The 14,769-nt window shown below is 46.1% G+C and overlaps 1 protein-coding gene across 1 annotated transcript in view; it reads right to left on the bottom strand.

The window, feature by feature from the left end:
- LOC138741575 (glycoprotein endo-alpha-1,2-mannosidase-like protein) overlaps nucleotides 1-11,324 on the bottom strand; it is a 44,810-nt gene extending 33,486 nt beyond the window's left edge. The window contains exon 1 of the mRNA XM_069895831.1: nucleotides 10,638-11,324. Within this exon, the coding sequence (XP_069751932.1) occupies nucleotides 10,638-11,175 (538 nt within the window). The 5' untranslated portion in view covers nucleotides 11,176-11,324. The remainder of the gene's footprint in view (nucleotides 1-10,637) is intronic.
- Nucleotides 11,325-14,769: the final 3,445 nt, after the last annotated feature.

Genomic DNA, 14,769 nt, shown 5'->3' with positions numbered 1-14,769 from the left:
CTTTCTTTCCAGTCCTGTCTCCTTCACTAGTTTTTGATTCCTTGTATACCCTTTCTTTCCAGTCCTGTCTCCTTCACTAGTTTTTGATTCCTTGTATACCCTTTCTTTCCAGTCCTGTCTCCTTCACTAGTTTTTGATTCCTTGTATACCCTTTCTTTCCAGTCCTGTCTCCTTCACTAGTTTTTGATTCCTTGTATACCCTTTCTTTCCAGTCCTGTCTCCTTCACTAGTTTTTGATTCCTTTGCTTTTACTCTGACTTCTATTGTCAGTACAATTGTGTCATTTTCCCATTGAAACACAGGTACGTAATCTTTTATCCAAAATTCTGAAAACTGAAATTACCCAAACCCAAACTTTTTTTCATGGTTGTCGTCTGCACACCAAAGCTTGCATTTGGCGCCAAACATGATCTGACACAACCCATGCTCAACTCACGCTTGAAAATCCCATGTTGGTCCATGTTGGTAATTAGTGGAATCCTATAGGAGCCAGCAGAAAAAAAAGTCCAGTGCCTCGGATTCACCATATATGGATGCCCGATTCATCGCAGCCAGCCCAGTCCCCAGATGCCCCCCCCCCCCCTGTCCAGCACCGCTGCAAACAACCCCATCCAGCATCCAAATCGGAACTCGGATGGGCAGTAGGGTGGGGCGAGGACCCACAGTCGGGAGTTCGGATGGGCAGGGGTTCAGATAGATGGGCAGCCAAGACGTCGGGGGTTCAGATGGACGGGTGTCTAGGGCAAGGATTCGCAGCTGAGAGCTCGGATGGGCGGGCTGCCGGGGTCTCAGGAGCTATGGTTGACGGACTGTAGGAGTGAGGGGCCAGAATCGGAGCATCAGGAGCTCCAGTAGATGTGGATAGACTTTTTCCATTGAGGATAGGGAAATTCACACAAGAGGACATGAGCTGAGAGTTAGGAGGCAAAACAAGAGAAAGCTTCTTTACTCAGAGAGTGGTATCTGTGTGGAATGAGCTTCCGGTGGAGGGTGGAGGCTGGTACAATATTATCTTTTAAGAAAAAATTTGATAGGTAAATGGATGTAAAAGGTATGGAGGGTTATGGGTAGAGAGCAGGTCATTGGGACTAGGAGAGTGTTTGACGTGGTCAAGAAGGGCTGTGATGGCCTGTTTCTATGCTGTAATTGTTATATGGTTATAGATGAACACACTGAAAAAAGGCAAAAATGTTACTGGATTATTTTATCTGAGGATTAAATAAAGGAGATTTAATTTACAATAAGTATTGTGGGATATCATTTGGTATCTGGTGTGTAATTTTGATCATTGGTTTGTGGAGATTCTGAGAGAGAAACAAGTTTCATTGATAGAATTCTGACAGTCAATAATTGAAAGCTGGGTGGAGTGCGTGGGAAAGGAATCCTACTTATTGAGAAAGCAGATTCTATTAAAGGGAAAAGCACACAAAACTGTAGAAGCTATTTCTTTTTGAAAAATGCAAGAGGTTAAGGAACTGAATTACATTCAAAAATCAATCTCAGTCACTGTCAATAGTGTTAGCATAAATATTATTGAAAGGAAAATTATTCAAATATCTCCACTCTGTGGACTGAAAAATAAGAGATTCAGCATGAGTGAGCATCTAAAAATTAGATCATGGGAGTTTTGAATCCATCTCTCTCGATGTTTCCTATTTATTATCTTTGAAATCACTGCAGTGGCATTTGTTCTATAGCACAACTATGCACTGGTCACCCTTGAGATTGTGGATGGCACTATATAAATGTAAGTTCTTCTGCAAAAAATAGAACTGGAAACTCACAAAAAAATTGGTGTCACCTGTGTTTATCATGAAAACAAGACAAAAAGAGAGACAGGGTGAAAAAATTGTTAACGATCAAAGAATCACTCTCAAATTTAAAAAAAATTAATTTGTTAAATTTTAATCATGCTGTTATTTGTAGGAGATGCTTGTCCCAGCCAGGCCCTTCAATAATTATGATAATTATACTGACATGAAAATGATGCAGTATTCTGAAGAATGCTGCGTTCAGCTTCCTGCTCATTGGATAATAAATAGGAAACATCGAGAGACTTGGATTCAAAATTCCCATGATCTAATTTTTAGATGCTCACTCATGCTGAATCTCTTATTTTTCAGTCCACAGAGTGGAGATGTTTGAATAATTTTCCTTCCCATAATATTTATGGTAACACTATTCACCTGACACCAGACAAATCAAATTTAGGTCTCTCTACCCTCAATCATTGGACAAGAACTAAATTGAAGCCTGCGACCTGAGGCTACATAATTAATTTCACCCTGAGTGCACTCGTTCCCAGGCACAGTCCAGATTTAGAGTTGCCAGTGTTGTAAAAATGGCAAGATAGCTGCATCTGAAAAATACATGTTTATGATTCACCATTGTGAATTTAGTGATCCCTCAAAGGAGAAAGACAGGCGTATTGAGGGCATGAGGAGAACGTAGATGGAAACAACATGTAATGCAGTCTCCAGACGTACATTGGAATTGGCACCTGTACATTGCCCATTAGTTGCCCATTCAGAGCCAGCTCTTCAGCGCTTGACGTCCTGCTTTGCGGAAACTGCCAAAATGTTTGGCCTGGATGTCAGCCTGAAGAAAACTGAGGTCCTCCATCAGCCAGCTCCCCACCATGACTACCAGCCCCCCCACATCTCCATCGGGCACACAAAACTCAAAACGGTCAACCAGTTTACCTATCTCGGCTGCACCATTTCATCAGATGCAAGGATCGACAATGAGATAGACAACAGACTCGCCAAGGCAAATAGCGCCTTTGGAAGACTACACAAAAGAGTCTGGAAAAACAACCAACTGAAAAACCTCACAAAGATAAGCGTATACAGAGCCGTTGTCATCCCCACACTCCTGTTCGGCTCCGATTCATGGGTCCTCTACCGGCATCACCTAAGGCTCCTAGAACGCTTCCACCAGCGTTGTCTCCGCTCCATCCTCAACATCCATTGGAGCGCTTTCATCCCTAATGTCGAAGTACTCGAGATGGCAGAGGTCGACAGCATCGAGTCCACGCTGCTGAAGATCCAGCTGCGCTGGATGGGTCACGTCTCCAGAATGGAGGACCATCGCCTTCCCAAGATCGTGTTATATGGCGAGCTCTCCACTGGCCACCGTGACAGAGGTGCACCAAAGAAAAGGTACAAGGACTGCCTAAAGAAATCTCTTGGTGCCTGCCACATTGACCACCGCCAGTGGGCTGATATCGCCTCAAACCGTGCATCTTGGCGCCTCACAGTTTGGCGGGCAGCAACCTCCTTTGAAGAAGACCGCAGAGCCCACCTCACTGACAAAAGGCAAAGGAGGAAAAACCCAACACCCAACCCCAACCCACCAATTTTCCCCTGCAGCCGCTGCAACCGTGTCTGCCTGTCCCGCATCGGACTTGTCAGCCACAAACGAGCCTGCAGCTGACGTGAACTTTTACCCCCTCCATAAATCTTCGTCCGCGAAGCCAAGCCAAAGATTGTGCCTGTGTTTGTTTCTCTCCACAAACTGATTAATATCTATGTAATAACTTGTTCTTTTTGAACTGTTGTCCTCTACCTTGGATTCAGGGCTGCAATTTAGTAACAATGTTGTACAGATTGTTTGACCATTTGACCACAACAGGTTTTTATTTTTTCCATAAACTTCTACCCATTTGTATTCATCCTTCATTCTATCCAGCTACTCCTCAGATGTTATTGCAATAAGTTCCCCACTCCAAACTTGCCCTGACAAAGGAATTTTCACCTCAGTTTCCTGTTGGGTTATCAGCGACCATCTTATGTTTATGATCCTATTTCTCATCCATGACTTTCAAATTAAAGGCCCCATCAAACTATTCCTGAATCTGCTCTTTTCAAGGAAAAGAATTTCATCTTGTTCAATTATTTCTGATAGTTATAACTTTTTTTGCTTCGATATAATTCTGGTCAATTTTTTGTATCCTATGGCTCTCTCCCCTTTCCATAACAGAGAGACCTGAAGACTTCTTTGGTCTCCAGATGTGGTGTGACCAGTAGTATCTCAGTGGTTTCCAAATTGCCCCCCTAAACTCACATTCCACCTTAAGCAATCCCTATGCCGTAAGTCCTCTGCGATTAGTAAGGAGGTATGTGAATGGAAAGAAAAGGTTTCAAAACCACTGTTTTAATCCTCTCTCATTGACTCATTTTGTGCGCAGTTTCAGAACTCCAAAGGAAATGGGCCAATGACAATTTTTCTCAAGCAAAATATTTCAATAACTATTGGGTCGAGAGCAGTGTTTCCCAACCTTCCCTTCCCACTCACATACCACCTTAATCAATCCCTTAGTAATCATAGAACACCGATGGCATAGGGATTACTTAAGGTGGAATTTGAGTTTATGGAGGCAGTTTGTAAACCATCAGTATATCAGCATTCACTTCGAAACTTAGAACACTAAAGTTCAGAAACAGGCCTTCAGCCAATCAAGTTTGTGCTGAATTATTAATCTACTTAGTCCCAAAGACCTGCATCCAGTCCATTGCCTACCATACTCCTCCCATCCACGTACCTATCCAAAATGGAGCCCGCATTCACTGCAGTTTCACTTCACACTCTCACCTATGTCTCCATGGAGAAATTCCCCCTGATGTTTCCTTTAAACAATTCCCATTTCATTCTTAATCCAGGTCCTCCCGTTCTTTTCTTATTTACCTGAAGTGGAAAAAGTCTGCTTGCATTTCCTCTTTCTATGACCCCAATCAAATCTCCCCTCATTCTTCTGCGCGCTCCAGGAAATAAAGTCCCAACCTGGTTAATCTTTCTCTGCAAATCAGTTCCTCAAGTCCAGGCAACATCCTTGTAATTCTAGTCTGCACTCTTTCGATCTTTCTTCCTGTAGTTAGGTGACCAAAACTCCACACAATACTCCAAATTTGGCCTCATCAATAACATTTACAGCTTCACCACAACATCCTAACTCCTGAACTTGATTTATGAAGGCCAATGAGGCAAAACCTCTCTTCACAACTTGATCTACTGTGATACTACTTTCAGGGAATTATAGAACATAGAATCCTACAGCACAGTATAGGCCATTTGACCCTTGATGTTGACCTGACCCATATATTCCTTAAAAAAAAACTAAACCCTCCTTAAGCCGTAATCCTCTATTTTTCTTTCATCCATGTGCCTCTCTAAGAGTCTCTTAAATGCCCCTAATGTTTCAGCCTCCACCACCATCCCTGGAAAGGCGTTCCAGGCACCCACAACTCTCTGTGGGAAAAGAATCTCACCCCTGATGTCTCCCCTAAACTTCCCTCCCTTAACTTTGTACATATGTCCTCTGGTTTATGCAATTCCTGTCCTGGGAAAAAGGTGCTGGCTGTCCACTCTATCTATGCCTCTCATAATCTTATCAACTTTATCAAGCTTCCTCTTATCCTTCTACACTCCAGAGAGTAAAGTCCCTGCTCTGCTAACCTTGCCTCATGTTTCCCAATCCAGACAGCATCCTTGTAAATCTCCTCTGCACCCTCTCCATAGCGTCCACATCCTCCCTATAATGAAGTGCGTTACAGATATCCATTGCTGCTGTTTTCCAGGCACAAGCTTTAAGTTAGCTTGCAAAAATTCCAGACACAATAGCTTGCCAAAAAACCCCAATTAACTAATAAATCTCCAATGTTCAAATCGTAAAAGGACGATCCCCATAAAATGTTATGGAGTCCAGAGGACCCCAGAATCCAGCAGCAATATCTACGCACTGCAACACAGGGTTATTTAAACAAAAGTACTTTTTAAATTATATTTGAAGAAAACATAATTAAACTTTAACTTATTACATAATCTACCTAACCCACTTAATCCCCCCTCTAATACTAAGCGCAGGTGTGTGTAATGTATATTTAAGATTATAAAAGATCACAATCCAATCTCACTGGTTGCAGGAAATTCTTATACTGTGCACAGAAGATAGCAAGAAATGGCAAACCTAGCCAAGTTCATCACTGGTACAGATGTCCCATCCATTGAAGACATCTCTGTGAGATGCTGCCTCTAGAAGGAGGCCTATATCACAAAGGATCCCATCACCGTGGTCACAATATCTTCTCACTGCAATCTTCAGGCAGAAGGTTGAAGCCAAACACCTCTGGATTCAAGAACAGTTTGTCTTTCCAACTGCTATCAGATTTTTGGAGCCATCCTGTACTACAGTTCTCTAACCCTCAGCTTAGTTTTTCCAGCATCTTTGTGTAGACCACCAAAAGATCTGCTGCACTACTGATAGGCCACTTTTTTCTTAAGTCATAATAAGTCATAAGAATGCAAGGTAGCAGCAACAATAGTAGATGGATGAGCAATGAGAGAGCAGTATTTATGCAAAGAAATACTGTAAAGGGCTGTAAAGGGCTGACAATTGGGCTTGAGAGGTCATGCAGAAAAGGTCATTGTAGTAAAATGTAGACTAAACCATTAAAGTGTAGCGGAAGCTACACTGCTAACTGAAGGATCGCACAACCAAACGGGTTGAGTTCAATGAGCAAAAACTGATTTATTGCAGGCTGCCTGGCTGGCCTGATACTCCCAGCCCGGACCTGGCTGAGAACCGCGCTGGGGAGCCCTGACGTCACTGGGGCGTCACGTGGGTTCCCAAGCGCGGGCTTCTGAGCCCGGTGCTGAGGGCAGGAGGAACCCCCCGATGGCGCCATTTTGGCCGGCTGCCCCGCCGCGTGCGTGACAAGCGGGGCCGGTTCGCCTGCCTAATGGCGTTCCGCCACAAAAGCTCAGTTCAGCTGTATGAATGTCTCGGCACCATTTTGTTTACTTGGCAGGGTAAGACTGCTCGCTTATGACTAATTATTATTCAATTCTGTTCAATTTACCCAGAGGTTAGCCAGCTGCACAACACCACTTTCAGAATTGTGATAAATTGCATGAAACTAATTTTCTCTCGACACAAAATACCTAATGGGCTGCAGTTTGTAAAAGATTATCTCAGGCACTATGCCAAAAAATGAGATTTAGTTTTACACATCTTCAAATCCAAATTCTTCAGTCAATGGACTCCTGGAAAAGTGTGTGCAGACAGTAATGAATAAATAATGGGGGAAAGAGAGTGACAGGGTATGGGAGAACCAGAGTTTAATGTAGTAATGTACCTGCGTAAAGAGTGGATTATCATCTGTACAAGTACTCACTGGAAGCTTCACAGCAAATCACAGAGAATTAGTGAAGGTTACTAACTCAGCAATGGCAAAGCAGAGAAAAGAACAGGAGTGTAATTAAGCAAGCAAAATCTTGTAGCCCAGGAATTTGGTGATGGGACCATGAAGATAGATGGATACAAAAATATTTCAGCAAGAGCATACATCTGAAAGGTGAAACCTAATAGTATCATAGAATTATACACCATCATGCTTGTCTTCATGTGGTAGGCAGTTGGGTATAAAAGCAAGGAAATTACGTTGCAGCTAATAAAATCTTTGTCTCGGCCACACTTGGAGCATTGTGTGCAATTCTGGTCACCCCATTACAGGAAGTTTTGAAGTGCATGGAAGAGACTTACTAAGATGATGCCTGGATGAGAAGACATGAGCTATTCATTCATTCAGATGCCTGGCCGTTCGGTGTGGGCAATCATGTCTCTCCATCCGTCACGATCTCTGACCCTCCAAATTGTAGTTGTTACCTCCCTTGTTCTCCTTCGGTGAAGGCTCCATCCTTGAGCTGAGACCATAGTCGATGTTGAGTTCATGATCATACAAGGGAAAAATATTGGTTTCCCGTTGCCGCCTTCAGTTGCAGTGTCCCTACTGGACAGGTAACCTTGACCATTGATCAAAGATTTTTCTGTCCAGCGTTTTTAGTTTTACAACCATAAATTCCAATTTGTAGAATCTGCTTGTAAAGACCCTCTGCAATCACATGATCCTGATTGGGAGGCTATACAGGTCCTTCACCTTGCCCAAGGATGACATGTAGGCTATTGGACAGAAGGAGCACCTCCTTTTGCTGAGCAGTTGCGCAGAAGCTATAAGGAGAGGTTAGATACTTGGTTTGTTTTCTATGGAGTGTCAGAGGCTGAAGGGAGACCCCTGAGTAAAATTCAATCATTGCTTCTTTATTCTATTGATTGCCTATTCATTAAGAATGTTGGGTACATATTAACCTCCTCACGTTGCAGGGGTTTCTTGAACTGACTTCACCAGACCCCTACTTTCTTGTGACCTGATCACTCACTTTTTTTGTCATGCTATTCTTCCCAAACTGCAGAGTTGCCATTGCCTGTCTTTTTCTTCCTCTCCCCCCCCCCCCCCACTCTGAAAGGCTTAAATTGTTTATTCAGTAACTGGAGACTACTTTCAGCCCCCACCCACTCTCCTTACAACTATGCCTACCCTAGATCCTTGTGTTTTTTTAGAAATATTAAGACACTTTCAACTGACAAATCAAAAGTCATGCTCCAGTACTTTGTTGATGTCCTTGGGTATACCGTATTCCATAGCAAACATTCAGTTATCTCTTGTCACACTTTTTTTGGTTTTGGGAACATTTGTGATTTCATAATTTGCTGTTTATACACAGTTTAGACTGCCATCACATAGATCCAGCAATCTGGTTTTGATCCTGATCTTGGGTGCAGACCGTGAGAAATTCAGTGTTCACCGTGACCGCGTGGATTTTCCCTCTCATTGTTCTGATTTCCTCCCACATACCAAAGACTTGCTGGATGGTAGATGAATTGGTCGCGGTAAATTTCCCCCAGTGTTGGAGGCTGATAGGAGAATTGAATTTGAGAGAGGTGTCTGCGAGGCAAATTGGGAATAGGACTGATGGGAATATTTTAAGAGCTATCATTGTTCCTATGTTTTATGGTCTTACACAACTCCTTGGCCCATTGTCTTTGGTAACTTCTTCCTCAGCTGCTTATCTGGAACTTCACATGTTGTAATTCTGTTAGTTCCCAAGTTTGAATGTAAATCTGACATCCGGGCAAGACTGATCAAGGAATTGGTTCACACATTAATTGGTGGTATCTCTCTTTCCATATTACATTCTGCTGAGGAGTGTATCACTTCACTGCTGCAGCCAGTATTGTTAAATAAATATTTGTGCTCAATATTGAGATTGGTGGTGAGTCGAATACGAAACTTTGAATCAGACTGGGCTGATGCTTGTGTGATGCATTTTGATGTTGACTGCAGATTTTAAAGACACTTCTTGGATGTTACACATATCCGCTGCAATAACAGGGACCTCCCAGTGGCCAATCAATTTAATTCCACACCCCATTCCCACACGTCCATGGCCTTATCCATTGTCAAAACTGAGGCTCCTTGCACGTTGGAGGAACAAGGCCAATGTTCCACTCTGCAAACAGATGAAACGAGCTGTAGCCCCTTTTACACTTGCATGTAGTCCCAGGAATTAATGTCCAATTGGCTGAAAGAAGGGTCACGTGAAAGCCAAATTGTCTGAATTGCCGGCATGAAATAATGTAATCTCTCGCCAGGGATAGACTGCCTTGACCCCTACTGTAATCCCCAGTGTCTGCTGATGCCAGCATTACAATCAGCCAAGCGTGAAACTGAGAATTGCATTTGGACACTTCCAATTTAAGGTCGAACAGTCCTATCCCCAGGGATGGCTCCTTGTAAGTGTGCAGTTGTCCCAGTAAGAGTTGCCAAGTGTGAACAACCAAAACACCATTCCTAACCGGGTCACTGAATGGCCGATTTACTGGACGCAAGTGTCAAAGGGGCGATTGACTTCTCCAGTTTCTGTTAGGCCCCTCCCCTGTCTAATTCTCTTTCCCCATCCCTGTCTCCTTTCCTCTTGCTCCCCATCCCTTCCCTCTCCATTCAGAGAGCTACTCCCTCCCTCATCACCTCTCAGCTCTTTTCCCCTCCCACCTCTATCCCACCAACGACCTTGCCTGTGCACCTCTCCCCACCCCCTCTCCCTCCCCCCCACCCCCCACCTTTTAATTCAGGCACCTGCCTGATTTCTGCTTCTACCTTGCTGAGGGGCTCAGGCCTGAAACATTGATTCGGACCCGAGCTCTTTGCTTTCTAAAGACGCTGCTTGACCTGTTGAGTTTCTCGAGCACCTTCATGTATTTTAACACTTCTTTTGCTCCTTGGTCAGACTCCTGGATTGAATTAATTATTGATTCTTCATTCCAGCTTCCCTGATACTTTGTCACGCTGCTCTTGTGCAGTTGAAGGGATTGTTCAGAACCCAGCACTGAATGATAAAGGAAGGTCTGATGGGTGAAAGGCCATTTTCCATTAAATGTTAAAACTTCTGTTTATAGCTTGCATGTGGCATACTTCCCCATCTTTTTCTGAACGGGACTCGTTCCCAATGCACAAGCAAAATGGTCATTGGAACCATAAATATTAGATTATTTTAAAATGTTGCTTCTTGTAGGAGTGGATTTTTACTTTCCTTGAATGCTGAGATCTCAGGTCTCAAATCCTCCAACCAAATGAAGGGCCATTGACGGGGTGATGCACCTTATCATGTCATCAAACTAGACGCGCCTATCTGGGCACCTTTCAAGGGCAAACATAATTCAAACAGACTGCAAAAGAACAATTGTATGGACATTAGCTGTGATTTAATAGGGCTTTATTTTTCTAGTCTTTGGTGCTCCTTACCTACGGCCGCAGCCCGAAGTTGCTTCATGTGTTCCTGTACCACCTGGGGGTCCCTGGAGCTGTAGGCTCCCAGTTCGGGGTAGAAGCTGGAGCCGATGTCTTCGGGAGGTACGTGCCTGCCTTTCGGGTAACCCGCCGCCACCTTCGGGTCCCAGTGAGGCACCAGCGGGTGATCCCAGTGCGCGAACCTGCCGTCGAAGTCTGGGTTGCCGAACCAGCCGTAGTAAAAGATGTGCAGGTCGGGGTTGGCGGCGGGGGGAGCTCCCGGGTGGGCTCCGGGAGCGGTGGGCGGCAGGACCACGATGGCTCTGGCGGGGGTCGGCCTTCTCGTGTCCGGCCCCTCGGCCGGGGGCATCAGGCGGAGTCTGGGGCCAGGGTCGCCGTCGCTCGGTTTCAGCGTCTTCAAGCCCACCAGAGTTCCGAAAACGAAGAGCGTGAAAAGCGATAAGGCGATGCAGGCTTTCCTGCGGAACCTCCCCATGGCTCCCTCCAAGATGCAGTCAGGAGGTGCAGCCCCCGCCCCGGGGCTCTGTGTCATCGGGCGACCACGCAGAGGCAGCCCGGGCGATGCATTCAGCCAACAAAGCCGGTCACCGTGGCCGGCTCAGGGCAATGTCCCGCCGCCCGGCCCCTTCTCGCTCGGCAGCTTTCCAGGGTGCGGAGCCCTCCCCTTCCCACGGGAAGCCTCGATCACATCCAATCTGCTCAGGTGCCGCGTCTCCCCCAACCCCGCGGCGCATCACGCAGCCCCCCGGCGCATCACGCAGCCCCCGGCGCATCACGCAGCCCCCGGCGCATCACGCAGCCCCCCGGCGCAGCCCCCAGCCCCCAGCCCCCCACCCAGCCCCCAGCCCCCCACCCAGCCCCCAGCCCCCCACCCAGCCCCCAGCCCCCCACCCAGCCCCCAGCCCCCCACCCAGCCCCCCACCCAGCCCCCAGCCCCCCACCCAGCCCCCAGCCCCCCACCCAGCCCCCAGCCCCCCACCCAGCCCCCCGGCGCATCACCCAGCCCCCCGGCGCATCACGCAGCCCCCCGGCGCATCACGCAGCCCCCCGGCGCATCACGCAGCCCCCGGCGCATCACCCAGCCCCCAGCCCCCCACCCAGCCCCCAGCCCCCCACCCAGCCCCCCGGCCCCCCACCCAGCCCCCCGGCGCATCACCCAGCCCCCCGGCGCATCACCCAGCCCCCCGGCGCATCACCCAGCCCCCCGGCGCATCACGCAGCCCCCCGGCGCATCCCCCAGCCCCCCACCCAGCCCCCAGCCCCCCACCCAGCCCCCAGCCCCCCACCCAGCCCCCCACCCAGCCCCCAGCCCCCCACCCAGCCCCCCGGCGCATCACCCAGCCCCCCGGCGCATCACCCAGCCCCCCGGCGCATCACGCAGCCCCCCGGCGCATCCCCCAGCCCCCAGCCCCCCAGCGCATCACCCAGCCCCCCAGCGCATCACCCAGCCCCCCAGCGCATCACCCAGCCCCCCACGGCAGGCTCGCTTTCACCCTGACTGGATACAAGCTGCCGGGAGGAGCGGTCCGCCCTCGACAACCCCCTGATGGGTGTCTGAGTGAATGCGACGAAGTCGGGCGGAATCCCTCTGAAGCGAAGCAGTCGTTGAAGCCAGAGGTTTATTTAAAGGGGAGTTTGATAGATTCTTCATTAGCCAGGACGTCAAAGAATGAGTGAGCTCATGATTGAATGGCCCACAGTCGGTGCCTGGGGACGGGACGTTCGCTGCTGACCTCGTCTAGGAATGTTGGACTGTGCCCCACCGGTTACCCTCATGACCTCCTGCAACACTCGTTTTGGCACTGAATCTGGAATTGCCTATTTCTGCTCCTCGAGCTTCTGGTATTTTGGCCCATCTCGTCTGTGCCACACCTTCTTAGTCCCAATGGCCTACACCTGGACCCTAGGCTTTCACCCCCTCCCCCCTCTCATTCATGTGCATCTCCAAATTTCTCTTCAATGTTAAAATCGAACATGTGAAGGTTGAGGAGAACTGTGGAAGGGTTGAAGTCAAAGCTCTTGATTGAATCAGACCCCAAACATTCTCTCAACATTTCTGCCCATGGATGGTGCCTGAGTTCCTCCAGCAATTCTTTGTCTGTTCGACCTGCAGGGAAAGCTGTCAATAGGATTGAAAGAGTACAGAGAACATTTAGTTAAACAAGGAAGTCTGCAGATCCGAGTGGAAGACACAGATGTGCTGGAGAAACAGCAGGTCACACAACATCCTGAGGAAGAATAGAACGGATGAAGAACAACCAAAGGCTGAAATGCTGGTTACTTTTACGGATGCTGCTTGACCCACTAAGTTTCTCCAGGACAGAGAAAATGTACAAGGATGTCACTAAGACTTGAAGAAGCAGAATTGCAGGTAGAGATTTGAAGAGATTAGGACTTAGTTCCCTGTAGTGTCAGAGAATGAGGAGAGATATGATGAAGGTGTACAAAGTTATGAAATATATAGATAGGATAAATGAAAGCAGGTTTTTCCACTGAGATTAGGTGAGACATAAATGAAAGGACGTGAGTTGGGAATTGTTTGAGAAAAATTAGGGGAACTTCTTCAGAGAGGGTGATGAAAGTGTGGAATGAGCTGACAGTGGATATGGGTTTGATTTCAATATTTAAGAAAATTTGGAAGGCACGTGGATGAGAGCTATGGTCAGGTGCAGGTCGATGCGCCTCGATGGGCTGAGGAGCCTGTTTCTGTGCTGTAATGTTTATCCTTCCCTTTTCTTTAATTTGATTTAAAATAAAACTGCAATGAAGTAGAGCAGAAAAATTGCATTTTCTTTTAATTCTAGGATTTAACAAATAACATGATTAGATATGAATTAGAAATGAATTTTATTTCCTGTTGTACCAAAGAGAGCAACCACAGGATGCGGACAATCTCTCTTCAGTACTTTTCCAGACCAGGACAAGTCCAGAACATTTGAATTAATGAAGCTTCTCCTCACTTACACCTAGAACTTGTATCAGGATAAAAGCGAGACGATTTAGCTTGAGATGTGCACTCTATGTACCACTTTGAAAGGAAAAGATGGAACTCCTTTATCTTCAGTTAAAAGTCAACCTCTTTGCTACTCTTTTGGCGAGACGTGATTTTCCTTAAATGGAAGGATGCTGCCCCACCAACTCATGGTCAATGGCTGGGGGACATCATGTCCCGTCTGAATATGGAAAAGATTCAGGTATAAACTTTCAGATGTTTTGGGGGGGTCATTCATGACTTACTTCCCCACTTTATAATTTTTCAACATAATTTGACTGTTTGATCTCTATTCTTTTTTCTCCCTTTGCTTTTGTTTCAGTGTTAATTATAAATAGCATCATACAAGGGAGAGGTAAGGGAGAGGGCTGGGATTTGTTTATTTTTCCCCATTTTTTCCTTTTTCTCTCTTTGTTTTTGCATATAATATTACTACCCAGATTATGAATGTGCTTTTCAATTTATAAAATTGTCGTGATGCACTGATTGTTTAATAGCCGTGTATAACAGTTCAGAATAGATTTTCATTGTATTTTTAAATTTGTATTGCTTAAAATGAATAAAAATAATTTAAAAAGAAAGAAAGGATTTGTATTTGGGTTTTTTTTTTAGAAGCGTGTCAGTGTCCAATGCTGAAGTTAAAGTTGCTGGATTAGAGGGTGCTGACAGTGTGATCATTTTTCCTGATAATTTGAAAACAATGCAGATACTGGAAATCTGAAATAAAAATGGAAGAGGCAAGAAAAAATAGTGGAAGGGTGTCATTCGGGCACTTTTCCTACTGCTTGTGATACTTACGTCAATTAAGGCTTTTAGACTCCAGGCATGTAATGGTGGAATCGACTAAATTTGCCGTTACGTGGGCTGTCTAAAAAGGAATTTTTAGTCAATTCCTGCACCCCGATTTATCCTGCAGGATCCCTACTACTTTTCGGGGGAAGTCTGCAGTGTAAATCACACCGCAAAACTCAGCTCATGAATCCGAGGTCCAGCTGATGATTCAAGCCACGTTGCTCCATGTAAAAGCACTGGGATGATTGCACACAAGAACTTAAGGCGTGCCGTGTAAACAATTACAAGGTGAGTTAATTATGTTAATTTTTTCCAACATTGCTGTCTCAAAAAACACTATTG

Source organism: Narcine bancroftii, chromosome 8 (genome assembly GCF_036971445.1).
Source record: "Narcine bancroftii isolate sNarBan1 chromosome 8, sNarBan1.hap1, whole genome shotgun sequence".
Lineage (NCBI taxonomy): Eukaryota > Metazoa > Chordata > Chondrichthyes > Torpediniformes > Narcinidae > Narcine > Narcine bancroftii.
This window is presented reverse-complemented; position numbering and strand designations above follow the sequence as displayed.